General features: G+C 40.6%; 2 protein-coding genes across 2 annotated transcripts in view; one reads left to right on the top strand and one right to left on the bottom strand.

Moving 5' to 3' along the window:
* Positions 1-6863, top strand: part of LOC137992129 (protocadherin Fat 4-like) — a 52664-nt gene extending 45801 nt beyond the window's left edge. The window contains exons 32-33 of the mRNA XM_068837262.1: positions 18-1991; positions 2522-6863. Of these exons, the coding sequence (XP_068693363.1) occupies positions 18-1991; positions 2522-2803 (2256 nt within the window). The 3' untranslated portion in view covers positions 2804-6863. The remainder of the gene's footprint in view (positions 1-17; positions 1992-2521) is intronic.
* The window catches only part of LOC137992135 (transcription initiation factor IIA subunit 1-like), an 18181-nt gene continuing 11362 nt past the window's right edge, over positions 5682-12500 (bottom strand). The window contains exons 7-9 of the mRNA XM_068837269.1: positions 11719-11859; positions 9400-9495; positions 5682-7399 (exon numbers count right to left, since the gene is read on the bottom strand). Of these exons, the coding sequence (XP_068693370.1) occupies positions 7292-7399; positions 9400-9495; positions 11719-11859 (345 nt within the window). The 3' untranslated portion in view covers positions 5682-7291. The remainder of the gene's footprint in view (positions 7400-9399; positions 9496-11718; positions 11860-12500) is intronic.

Raw genomic sequence — 12500 nt, 5'->3', positions numbered from 1 at the left:
ATTTTTTTTCTTCCCAGGTTAACAACAATGGAGACTTCCTTTTTGTCAAAGACCCATCGTTCCTTAACTATGAGCATTTGAATCCTTTCACGGTACTATCAGTCACAATAGAAGTAAGAGATGTACCGGAGAAACACACAGGCCTCCCGCTTCAAGTCACCGGTGACATTAATATTACTGTGATTGACGTAAATGAGCCGCCATACAACATAAGCTTAATTCCAGAAATGGTGAAAACCCCCGAAAACGTATCCATCGGTTCCTGCATCGCGCAAATCACATCAACAAACCCTGAGAGCTCACAACGAGTCTATTACACTCTTCTAAATTATCGAGATACGTTTGATCTTCAAAATAAATGTGGAGACAACTACTCTACCTTTGCAAATAAAACGAAAGGGGCGCCCTATTTGACAGTGATATCGTCTCTCAGCTACGATCACTACGTCATTCAAGGATATGAGATTCTCATACAAGCTGAGGATAACGGGATTCCTTCAGAATCGTTTAACGATACTGTCAGCATCCACGTGACTAAGCTTGATCCTTGTCAATCATCTCCGTGCCACGCGAACGCCACGTGTATCCGTAATGACTGGCAGAATGTCTCGTGCGCATGCACTGAAGGATTTACAGGAGACGGTTTTAACTGTTCGGATATAAACGAGTGCAACAACATCACATGTAGTTACGGTGGTACGTGCTTCAATCTCTGGAAAAGACATTTCTGCTCGTGTCCCAGTGGATATCACAATGGTACAGACTGCACTCTCATTAATCACTGCTTGTCAAACCCATGCCAACAGGGTGAATGTACACCTTACAGAAATGGATACAGTTGCTCATGCGCTCCAGGATATACCGGTGTTCACTGCGAAACAAATATAGACGATTGTGCGAAGGAGCCTTGCGTAGACCCGGGTATATGCGTGGATGGCATCAACAAGTTTACCTGTGACTGCTCTGATGCGAGCTTCTTTGGAACTCTTTGTCAGCGAAAGTTCGGAGATCGTACGTGCGAAGAGACGCAAATTCCCGTCCCGGCAAATGTCCAAAAATATGATTCAAGTCTGTGTATATCGTCTGATGCTGTCGTTTCATTAGATTTCCCGGAAGAGGTGAACATCTCAAGTCAATATTGGCAATACCAATTTGAGCAATCAGTAGAACGGATGACCTACGAACTGCCCGAGACGGTGGACGACAGCGAATCGACAAGCTTGGAAGACGTGTATATTATAAGCCCGAGTTTACAACAGACAACCAAAGCCAAGAGGAGCGCACCCAAAGAGAGCTCTACAGTTAAGTTTGTTGTGATTGTCAAATTAGGCAATGAATTAAGTGGATTACCAGTTAGAGATGTATTATGCGGCATCAACAACACTTGCACTACTGAAAGCTACGTCGAAGCAGCTGAGTCCTTTCTTGATGTTACACGCTTGCTGTGCGAGTCCACCGTGCAGGAACTTAAATCTAAAGACATCTCAAGCTGTGTAGTCGAAGTCAATGACTTCGCTTTAAAGGACGAGCGGCACTTCACAAATATGCGCTTTTATTACGTCTTCGTTGGCATCGGCGTGATTCTCTTACTCGTCACTGTCACCGGACTTCTGCTCTACCGAAGGAAGAAACTAAACCAGAGGAAGCGGAAGTTGATAATACAAACGAGTGAGAGGCATAGGCCGAATGAAGACGAAACTTACACTGATACCATGTACAGACACCACATGTCAAAACAGGAAGAGCAGACTGAAGGGGCATTCAACCCGTTATACGGTACCACAGAAGAAGAAGTCGATAGGCAAGTCCATATGATGGATAATCCAATCTATCAGGAGCCCAAAGGGCGTGTCACGGTGAAACAAACTGACTCAACGACGGGATTCGAAAATCCAATGTATGGAAAATTAGGACTTCCAAGGATGAGCGAAGAGGAGGAGGAAGCTGAGGCTAGCGGATTTGCCAATCCCATGTTCACATCTCGCACACAGGTAGAGAAGGAAAAATGAACTTCAGTCTTTTCCAACACCTTGGCGAATTAGTGTACCCTATCAATCCAGTTTACACCACATTTCAAGTGCTTTACCCCTTCCCTGCGTAGCAATAGTTTTTACACCACATCATCAATATGATTCAGTCTTCGCAAAGGTTTAAGTTTAGTTATCAACCTCTCTTGAACGGAGCACGAAAGACGAAAGCCAGGATGTGACAATCACCTTTGAATCCTGTCCCTACATTTAAGACTTTCAGTTAATTAAACTAAAACCAGCACATAGACGAATAAATCCTTTCTTACGCAGCAACCGCTTTTGACCACATCAACATGATTCATTCTTCGCGAAAGTTTTGAGTTTGGTTATCAACCTCTCTTGAACGGAGCACGAAAGATGAAAGTAAAGATGTGATAATCAACTTTGAATGACGTCCCTAATTAAACTGAAAACAAAACAAAGAACAAATACTTCGCAGTCGCAAATCCTCTCGAAACAACTTAACTTTTTCTCCTTTGGTTTCTGAACAGCAAAAGAAAGAAATTGACACAGAAGAACCTGGAAGTGCTGTCTACGCTGAGCGGAAGAAACTGGCCAAGAAAACAGACACGTCCATTTACGACAAACCAAAGAAACCAAACAAACCAGTTGTTCAGGAACCGCAAGTTGTAGAGGCATCCTGGTTCTTCAATCCACTGTACCAGTCAAGCCGTGACGTTATGAAGTTGCCGGATATATCTAGTATTTTTCCTAGTCCCAGTCCACCATCGGACAAACAGCTTGGCGACGATCCGGGAGAAAGTGACTGCTAAAAGAGGACTTCCGAAGGTCAGCTACAATTGTAGGTGGCAAAAAGACTGCGCCAAATAAAGCATGAGCCGTGGTGTTAAAACGGCATGAAGGGCCTTTAGGAAGAACTACCAGTTAACAACGAGTTTTATCTTACGATTAAGAGCATTAACAATTTTTTCAGGTCGTAGTATTATTGCCATTTAGAGGAAGATTGTGTTCTATAGGACACACTTTAAGAAATGCAAATCGATGTCATTTAAATTTTCATCAATTCATGTGACTCGGATTCAGAGAGGAAACAATTCACACGTTGAGGTAATTTCAGACGTAAACAAATCTCCGACCACTCATCTTGAAAAGCGGATGGGTTTATATTAGATTAGGCAGCTTTATATCCTCTTTAAATAGCTTTATATAAGACAAAATAGTAAATGCCGGATAAAAATTATTTTTTAATCAATACAAAAGGTGAAGTTTTTCGATTCCCATTAAAAAATACACGGCCGTGAACTCCAAGCATGGAGTCCGCGAAATGGCCAAAGCATGGTCAGATGTCCGAAGTTGAATACGTTACTTTTAGCCCATTTCCCAGTTGCTGTTTGTCTCGCTTTCAAAGCGAGGTTCACAACCATTCAAACGGAAAAGGTGTGGTGTTTTTTCATGCAAATCAAACGCATTATCATTTGAATGGTTTAGCACCAAGATTCGTTTTGAACCGGAGAAAAACGGCAACTTGGTAATGACCTAATTTGATTTCTCCTTTGTTAGTACCAAGAGACTGTTTCATCGAAATTTCTACATCAAATATGATTCGAAACCGAACATTGGGAATCAGTTCTCAGGAGATGAGGCGAAAATGTTCAAGGCAATCACTACGGCACGCCTTATGCTTCCACCATATCAATTGACGTAATTGTTCTTGATAGGCGAATCTCTTATGAGATGATTTGAAGCTGAAAGCAGACACAATGAGTAAATTAATCATCAAAATGACGAAGTAAATTTAGTTAATAATTTTCAATTTAGAGACCGGTTAGTCTACTTTGAATGTTGGTTGTAAATTTTACGAAAAGGTTCATACTGACCGTCATTGAAGGAGCATCATCACTGTGCAAAGCATACGTGCCCAGGAAGAAATTACAGGTAGTTTGATAAACGAGTGTCTTAGCAATAACCGATACATCATATCAAAAGCGTCCAAGGCATTCAAATAAGCCAATTAGGAGCCGTTAGCGATGCAAAAGGCGGGAAAGCACGGTCGCAAAATGCAGTCAACTTTATTTGCAGTAGTCTGGTGAGAATCTCGGTCAAACTTGACGCACCATTTCTTTCAAAAATTATCTGACAACCTTCAGTTTGATGAAAATGGACAAACTTGTTCCAGTGATGAAAGGGCATAACTTGCCTTCTGATAGTCAGTAGGAAACGTTTCAAAGGATTACGAACTCACCTCTAAACGATTTTGGATGAGCAAGTTTTTATTTTCTTCTTCAAATGACTTTTGTCTTTTGACGATTATTAGAAACTGTGGCGGCTTCACTGCCGTCAACGATACATAACGCTGTCAAATATTAAAGTTACAAATAAAGACCTACTCAAAACTAAAACGTGTGCCCAGTTTTTTAGGGTAACGGCTTAAAGATCTTAAATCGTTTCTGAGAGAAGGCTTTGCTTAATGGGATGTGGTGACCGCAAGGAGAAAAAAAACAAATTCCGTTCGAGAAGAGCCCCCGTGGGGAGACTCCCATATAAGAAGGGGAGGGATGTTCGTCGTCTCGCCTAGGGGTGTAAATTTCGGATTTGGGTCTCACTTAAGGTGTTCTGGGCAAAACGCAATCATATGTAGCCGTGAAGGTCTCCTCTAGGGTTGCGCGCGAAGAAATATAAAAGTGTATATTAGATGATAATGTCTGCCATCTGTAAAAGTCACTAGATTTTTTATATATCCGTGTTTTAATATGGTCTCTTGTAGGGATCAAAAAAAGCCTGAGCCACGCCCAGATTGGTCTCCTTTAGGGGTTTAATTTAAAATTTCCGACGAGAATCCCTCCCTTTTTATATGGGAGTCCCCCCTCCCCGGGAAGAGCCGCTAAGTAAAACAAGATTGCAAGATTTTGAACACGTGACCAGCAAAATGCAAGGAAAATCATATGTTGCACAATGCTCAACCACGTGTCTTCAGCTTCAGGCGGAGTAAACCAGCCACAAAACTGATTTATGTTGTGCCAATGTAGCATCAAAATCCTCTGATTGGTCAATAATGGTCCGAACGTATTAATTCTACCAAATTGGCTGAATACATAATGCACTTGCTTCAACAGTTTATTTTTGACAGGATGAAAGAATTCTTGTTCTGTTCGTTGTCCCCTTGATACAAGAAAAGAAAAAAACAAACTCTTTTGTTAACTTCGGGATACCGTGTAATAAATTTTGTTACGTTCCACGGATTAATGTTTAGGTATCGAAAGTTGAATGCATGCCATCAGGATCACTAAAAACTGTCCTACTTTGTATCCATTTTCGAGCTACCGTGAACACCAATGTGCGACAAAGAAACAGGAAAAACTTGCAGTGTTCTTCACTAAAATAAAGACGAGGAAAAGGTACATTGTAGTCGACGGTAACTTGCAAATGGAGGGTTTACATCGCCATTATTCGGTCTGTATTTTTAGTTGCAACTGAACGTTAATAAGCCTTTTGATTGATGCGAAGTGAAATTCCGTTTGTCAGAGTCTTGATCACCCTTAGGAGTTACAAAGACATTCGACCGAGGAGTCAACGGATGACTTCCAACATAAGAAAAAACTGACTTGTGAGCAAGAAAACACAATACCACCTCTAGAAACATTCAAGAATCTGGACAGAAATTACAAAATGTTGAAATAAAATGTGAAAGAACTTAGAGAAGTCTTCTGAGTAATCAACAGAGATCAAGCATTGCGTTTTCGGCACGGACGACAGGCTGAAAAGTTAACTTTTCCTCTCAAAGAAAGTGAAACTTACAGCATTTCCTGTCTGACGCCAATGGGAGCCGCTTATGTCCCTTTTAACATAGCTGATAGAACTATGCTTTTAATGACATCATTAATTTTAAGAAAAACACAAAACCTTTGAGTTAGTCAATACAAAGTGATGGAAGCTGACTTTATCAATAGAAAATGCTAATACGTGAAAAATATTAACAACGGAATGAAGTATAGCGTGAAAATGTGGGAATCAAAAAGATAGTTTAAGGTTCACATGGTGTAATTGTTGTTCCGTTAAAACTATTTTTTACATTAGCATTTTCTATTTATTACAAAATTAAGCTTCCATCGCTTTGTAATCTGACTAACTGAGGATGGCAGAAGTTTCTGTCGAAACATGTTTTATAAACTCGAAGTTTTCGTCGTTTTCTTAAAATTCTTTGTCTGCTACTATCAAGACATCATTTACTTATTTATTAGCCTTGACCCAAAATTTTACAGAGTACAGCATGTTGTTAGACAAGGAGACCTCAAGAAACCGCCAGTCTTATAGGACATGCTTGGTTTAATAAGCTCATTGTTACAATAAGAGAATTTCCACGCTTTCACGACAAGAAAAAAATCTGCTGCCTGCCGTTGCACACCAACGCGATGCCGCGATCTCTATTTAATAATGCTTCAAGACAAACAAGAGATGTCCGTTTCTTTCTGTTGTTATTCATTAATTAACCCAAGACCCGAGCAATTAAGTTTACATACACAGGTCAGAGATAACCGACCAACGCACACGCCACACACACGCTAGTTTTTTGCGTTTATGCAAACGCGTTAAAGCGCCTCTTGAGTCCACAACATTTTGACCACTGTGATGACCAATATCGTTGTCGGTAAGAGTACAGACAACGCTGAACCACTTTCGATTTGTTAACTTTCCGCCGTTTGAGTTACTAGAACTTCGCGGTCTAGGCGTACATGGAACGACGAATACAACAACGAGAATAACTGGCATCGAATGATGATGCGATTGCTATTGGTGCATTAGAAATACAATACCTTCCTTGTTCACGTTTCCCAAACGTTACTGACTTTACTGGGTATTGTCTAAGCCATTGTTTAACAAACAAAAGCGTCAGCTCATACATACTAAATAGCTCCCATCCAGTGTTTCCAAACGAACTCGCGTTTGTGCCTTTTTTGTAAACGCGTTTAAAACGCGGACGCTAATCTCTGACCTGTATAAGTGAATGGATCTGGTGAAATGACTTAAAGGCTTTGAAATTCGACATGTAATCAATCCCCGCGAGAGTAGCACGGGGGATCAAGTGTGCCAACAAGGAATCGACAAGTTCGTGAAGGCGACGAGACTCGATTAAGTGCAGTCATCCCCCGCCCTTTGCTTTCTTGCAGTGTGTCCCTCAAGACTGCATTTAAATACGAGGATTTCATAACCATTAGCAAACGTTCTCTATCCTGACAAATACTTCGTTATTTATACTTGTCACATTCTTACGCTCTCAACGATACTCTTCGCTCTGGCCTCTGCTACCACTCAGCTTCACCAGTTGCCTTCTGGAACACATAATCTTTCCCCCTTAGATTCATTATTCCATCCTTTAAGTGAAATTTCCACTTGTTTCTGCTGCGAGCAATCTAAGGTAAACGGAAAAAGGAATCAATGGGCAGCTCGCTCAGCGAAGACCTATAAAGTGAATAGAGGGGGTAGTTTCTAAAGAAACTGTGGTGCTGCGTCAGTGGAGAAGTATTTCACAAAAATGTGGTTTTATCAACGGAGTTGATAATGTAAATTGACCACCGTACAGAGATTCTGAAAGCTGACGTTTCGAGCGTTAGCCCTTCGTCGGAGCGAATCGAGGAATTATGGGTTGTGAGTAGTTTTTATAATAGAGTAGGAGCTACGCTATTGATGTTAACATGGCAACGTGAAAAACAGAAATACACGAGTTAAATGGAAAGCGTTCTTTAATACCGTGGGGATCAAGGGTGCCGATTTGGAAGATGAATTTTTGTTCCAGATTCTTGCGGCTTTCCGTCGTACCTAGATGTAGGGAAAGGCCGCAGATAGCCATGCGTTGTTTGGAGTGGTTAGGGAGATTAAAATGACGAGCGATTGGCTTGGATGCATCTTTGTCATTCTTCTCAACATCGCGAAGGTGTTCGCGGAATCGGTCGCCTAGTCGTCTACCTGCCTCGCCAATGTATAATTTATTACCTAACGTACACCTTATGCAATAAATGATATTTGCGGAGGTACATGTGAAACGTTCGGTGATCTTAACAGATCGCTGAGGTCCCGATATTTTGCTAGTGTCAAGAGTGAAAGTGCTGAGTTGCTCGTTAGTTTTTGAGTGCGCTTCTACTAAAAAGTTGCCTACTTTTTTGTCGCGTTTGAATGAAATTAGTGGAGGTTGCGAAAAGATTCTACCAATCTCGGTCTGGGATTCTACCACCACGGACATTACATCTCCATACCCAGTCATTTCCAATAGCGAAGGTCTTCAAGCACTTATTCGATCAACGCACTATCAAAGAACCAAGCTCAAAAACGCTACTCCGCCCTGCCGAACTAGTTTTAACGCTTAACTGTTTTTCATTCGCCGGCAGCTATTACAAACAAAATTAATGGTGTAGCGATAGGCACACGAATGGGACCTAGCTATGCCAATCCTTTTGTAGGATATGTTGAACACCAATTTTTTAATCAAACGGCCCCAAACCTGAACCCTACGGCCGCTACATTGACGACTGCATCGGCGCTATTTCATCCAGCAGAAAAGAACTCAAGTGAAGCTATGATCCTCGCAGTTATGGACGCAATTTTTGCAATTGCGTAAAGAAACCTGAAAAATTCAGGACTTCAACGGGGTTTGAACCCGTGACCTCGCGATACCGGTGCGACGCTCTAACCAACTGAGCTATGAAGCCACTGACGTTGGGAGCTGATCATTTGTGGGTTCTAATGTTCCCGTGAGGAATGAAGCAACGATGAAATGATATATGAAATGGATGATCTATGAACTGCGGATATGAAATCAAGTGAAGCTATGATACTTGATTTCATATCCGCAGTTCATATATGATCCATTTCATATATCATTTCATCATGAAATCAGTTGAACCTATGATCCTTGATTTCATTTAACTAAATATATTCCTGTTTTTCACGTTGCCATGTTACCACCAATAGCGTAGCTCCTGCTCTTTTATAAAAACTACACACAACCCACAATTCTTCGATTCGCTCTGACGAAGGGCTAACGCTCGAAACGTCAGCTTTTAGAATCTCTGTACGGTGGTCAATTTCCATTATCAACTCCGTTGATAAAAAAAATTTTTGAAGACCGATAAAATACGATGATCGAACGGGATCTTCGAAAAAACAAAATAAAAAAACGCGACCAGAGATAATTATTATTTTACAGTAAAATCACAGTAAACAATTACATGCGGGTTTTTCGACGAAAAGGGGAACAATTGTGTACATGGATGATGATGACGACTCCTTAAAATTGGAACAGGAGTTACACGTATGTTACTAAACAGTCGTGCAATCTGCTTCCCAGTTTCTAAGTGGAATGAACTGCAACTCAGATTGCATCCCGCTGTGAGTAAGTTACATATAGTACCTGTACCTTATCAAATTGACACACGACAACATTTTCGGTATCAAAAAGGTCTCCTGGGTCATCATCAGAAACGTCATCATCTGAATTAAGAGGGTCTTCATCCTAAAGGTAATTAAATTGACACTAATCATTACAAATAGTTGTTGCATGACTGATACAACAGGTTAAAAGAACAGACAGCGACCCTTGGATTCAAGAGAAAATCCCAATCACCTGTGCCGAATTTACCCGTGTACAAGTAGATAGATTTTTTGACCTCCAAATAAGCTCCAAAAATCGCCCTCGACTTGTACATGGGTCAAACATTCAATGCCACCTTACAGCTACATATAATGATTAGCATAATTATCGTCTTGGGTATAATGAACGCAGTGGAACGATAAATAGAGGTTTTGCACGGCAGGAACAATGAAAATGTTTCGCATTAGAAAGAACATTTGTTCCCATAGGAAAAAGAATCTATTGTTCCTGCCATGCAACATGGCTGCCGTGCAAAGCATCTATAAACAACTTTATAATAAATTGCCTTAAAATTGACTTCCGCTGGGGTTGCCATTCATAGTTACCAGTACTTGACCAAGCATGTTGCTTGGTTACAAAGTTTTAAAGCCAAAAATGCCTTCCGCACATTGTTTTTCGAGTCAATTTCAAAGATTCTCCAGCTTCAGTTACTATGTGCTTGTCCTCTAAAGCCCTTTCTATCCCTGAACAACTACAAAGGATAGTTTGAATGTTTGATGTTCTAAGGCATTTTCGAAACCCAAAGACAAAATGCAAACAAATACAACAAGTGCTGAACCAACTAAAACGCTTGGTATTGAACCTCGTGTTCAGACTTGCCGTATTTTTTTCGCATATCCGCAGTTTGGGGATTTAAGTCTAGGAAATACTAGATTAGTATTCTGAGTAAACATTTAACTCAGAAATTAAGAAAATTGAGGAAATTCCTTTATTTGCATACGAAATGAGGTATTGACATATACAGAGGCAAATACCATAAAAACTCGTGTATAGGCCGCATCTTTTTGCGGAAATATTGGGCTCTAATTCGTGGGTGCGGCTTATATACGAGGCCATTGCTTTCAGAGGGCGTAACCTCACTGGTATGGGGTCACAATAAATAAAAAAGATTAAGCATAAATAAAGATTAAGCATATTCTTCGACAGAACATCACTTCACCCGGACTTCAACACTGATCTCTCCACCGCATGCGAGAAAATACCACGCTATTCGGGAGAAATTAAGAGGCAAATGGCCTATTGTTTTGTTGCCCTTGATTACTTGCATGGCGTGTTTGTCCATAGGGTTGTTTAACTCTGGTTTTACTCAAAAATGAGCTCCATAATTTACTTCTATCGGTCCTAGAACAATGCAATGACTACCTAGACACAGACCAAATTACATTTGTTTTAAAAAAGAGCGATCACACGAAACGCTGGCTATGAACATGCCCACACACTGCGTTCTATTGCTTGGATTTAGAAAAAATGAGCAAAAATTTAATGGAAAAATTATCAAAAGTGAAAATTGTAGTAGAGGTATTGTACACAGTTGACCCGCCTAGATTAGATTTACTATTTGCGGGCCAACTGTAAAAAAAGTTAAGAATTGTAATGTTATATTGTGACAATAAAGTTCAAAGTTCAAGTACTGTAGATGGCTTCCATACGTCTTTATAAACATGACAACCAGCCATGACCAACCAGCTGAGGTCCATTTTGTTTTCTGATGGCGGTGAACAACGTGACTCGGTCCAGCCTTCCTTCTGTAAATGACTGCGTAAAATTTCATCGTTTTTATTTGAACTTTGGGCTTTAACAATGAAGACAAGTGTTGTCATTCCCAACAATTAAAAAAAATCAAATAAAGAAGCCTAAGAGTGCTTTTTTCAAGTTTTTATTTTTTTTCTCAAAATCATTCTTGAAATTTAGAGGGACAGCTTATCTATGAGCGCGGCTTATACACGAGTTTTTACGGTACAATAGTTGTAAAATTAATTATCAGGGACACTCTTTTTTCTACTCTCTTCCGAGGTTTATGGTCCCGATACAAGAGCTTACTACGTAATTCCAGTTATCTTCCATCATCAAAATAATTTTTGACTTTCAGTCATTTCTGTCCAGATCTTGTTGAGCTGCGCCCCTCATAATCTAGCCCCTTGACACTGCAAGGAAGGCCGCAGCAGTGATGGCTGCAGCCTGTGCTGCTTTTCTTCTTTTTCTTCATCCACTAATTCGTTCGTTCTCTAAACCTACCCCGCCAACTTACTCAAGTAGTTATTTAACTTCCTGGTCTTTAGTAAGTTTCATATACTAACACCGTACTTCATATGGTTCCTCTTCTAATTCTTCCTTCAATTTGTCTTTTCTATCATCGTCATCTTCATCTTCGTCATCATCATCATCATCCTCATCGCTGTCACTGTCATTAGCCCCATCTACTTGAATGACATGAACCCCCAAGGGCTGAAATTGAAATTTCACAAAAAACATTAAGGTAAATAAGGGTGAATGGAAGTCAAGCACACTGGCAGTACAAATTGCAATAGAACAGTATGGATAAGTAAGTTTACAACACTTTTCAAGGCTGCTGCTTAAGAATTTTTTTCCGGAAAATTGTTCTATTCCAACATTAACAGTTAGCAGCCAGAGTCATCCTTTTCAAGAGCCCAGAATTAATGAAATGGGAGGATGAATCACCTTGTGATAAGTTAAGCGCCTGTTTGGGCTACTCGTTCAGAAATTTGGTTGCCCACGCTCGCAAATAAGGCACCCAGGCGACCGTTAGGCAGCACCCTTGCTTTTATTCTACATTATTATATGGCTTGTGTTTGTAGCCGATATAACGCGCGCTCTGATTGGCTAATTGTGACCGAATTTTAGGGCATTATTCTCCCGTAATGCCCACAGGCCGATTGTGGGCTTGCAAAAACAAAGCAAAAGGTAATTAAAAAGCCATATAATAAACTTCTTACTAACCCGACCTAGCTCGAGCCGTACTGGGGAATATTGGCCATCGGTCGTTTTTGTCCCTGCTGCCATGACCTCGGGCCAATATTCCCCAGTACGGCCCTCGCGTTCGGTTAGTAAGAAGTTACTACTCCTTA

Source organism: Montipora foliosa, chromosome 2 (assembly GCF_036669935.1).
Source record: "Montipora foliosa isolate CH-2021 chromosome 2, ASM3666993v2, whole genome shotgun sequence".
In the NCBI taxonomy this organism is placed as follows: domain Eukaryota; kingdom Metazoa; phylum Cnidaria; class Anthozoa; order Scleractinia; family Acroporidae; genus Montipora; species Montipora foliosa.
The sequence above is the reverse complement of the archived record's forward strand: the minus strand, read 5'-3'. Positions and strand labels throughout refer to the sequence as shown.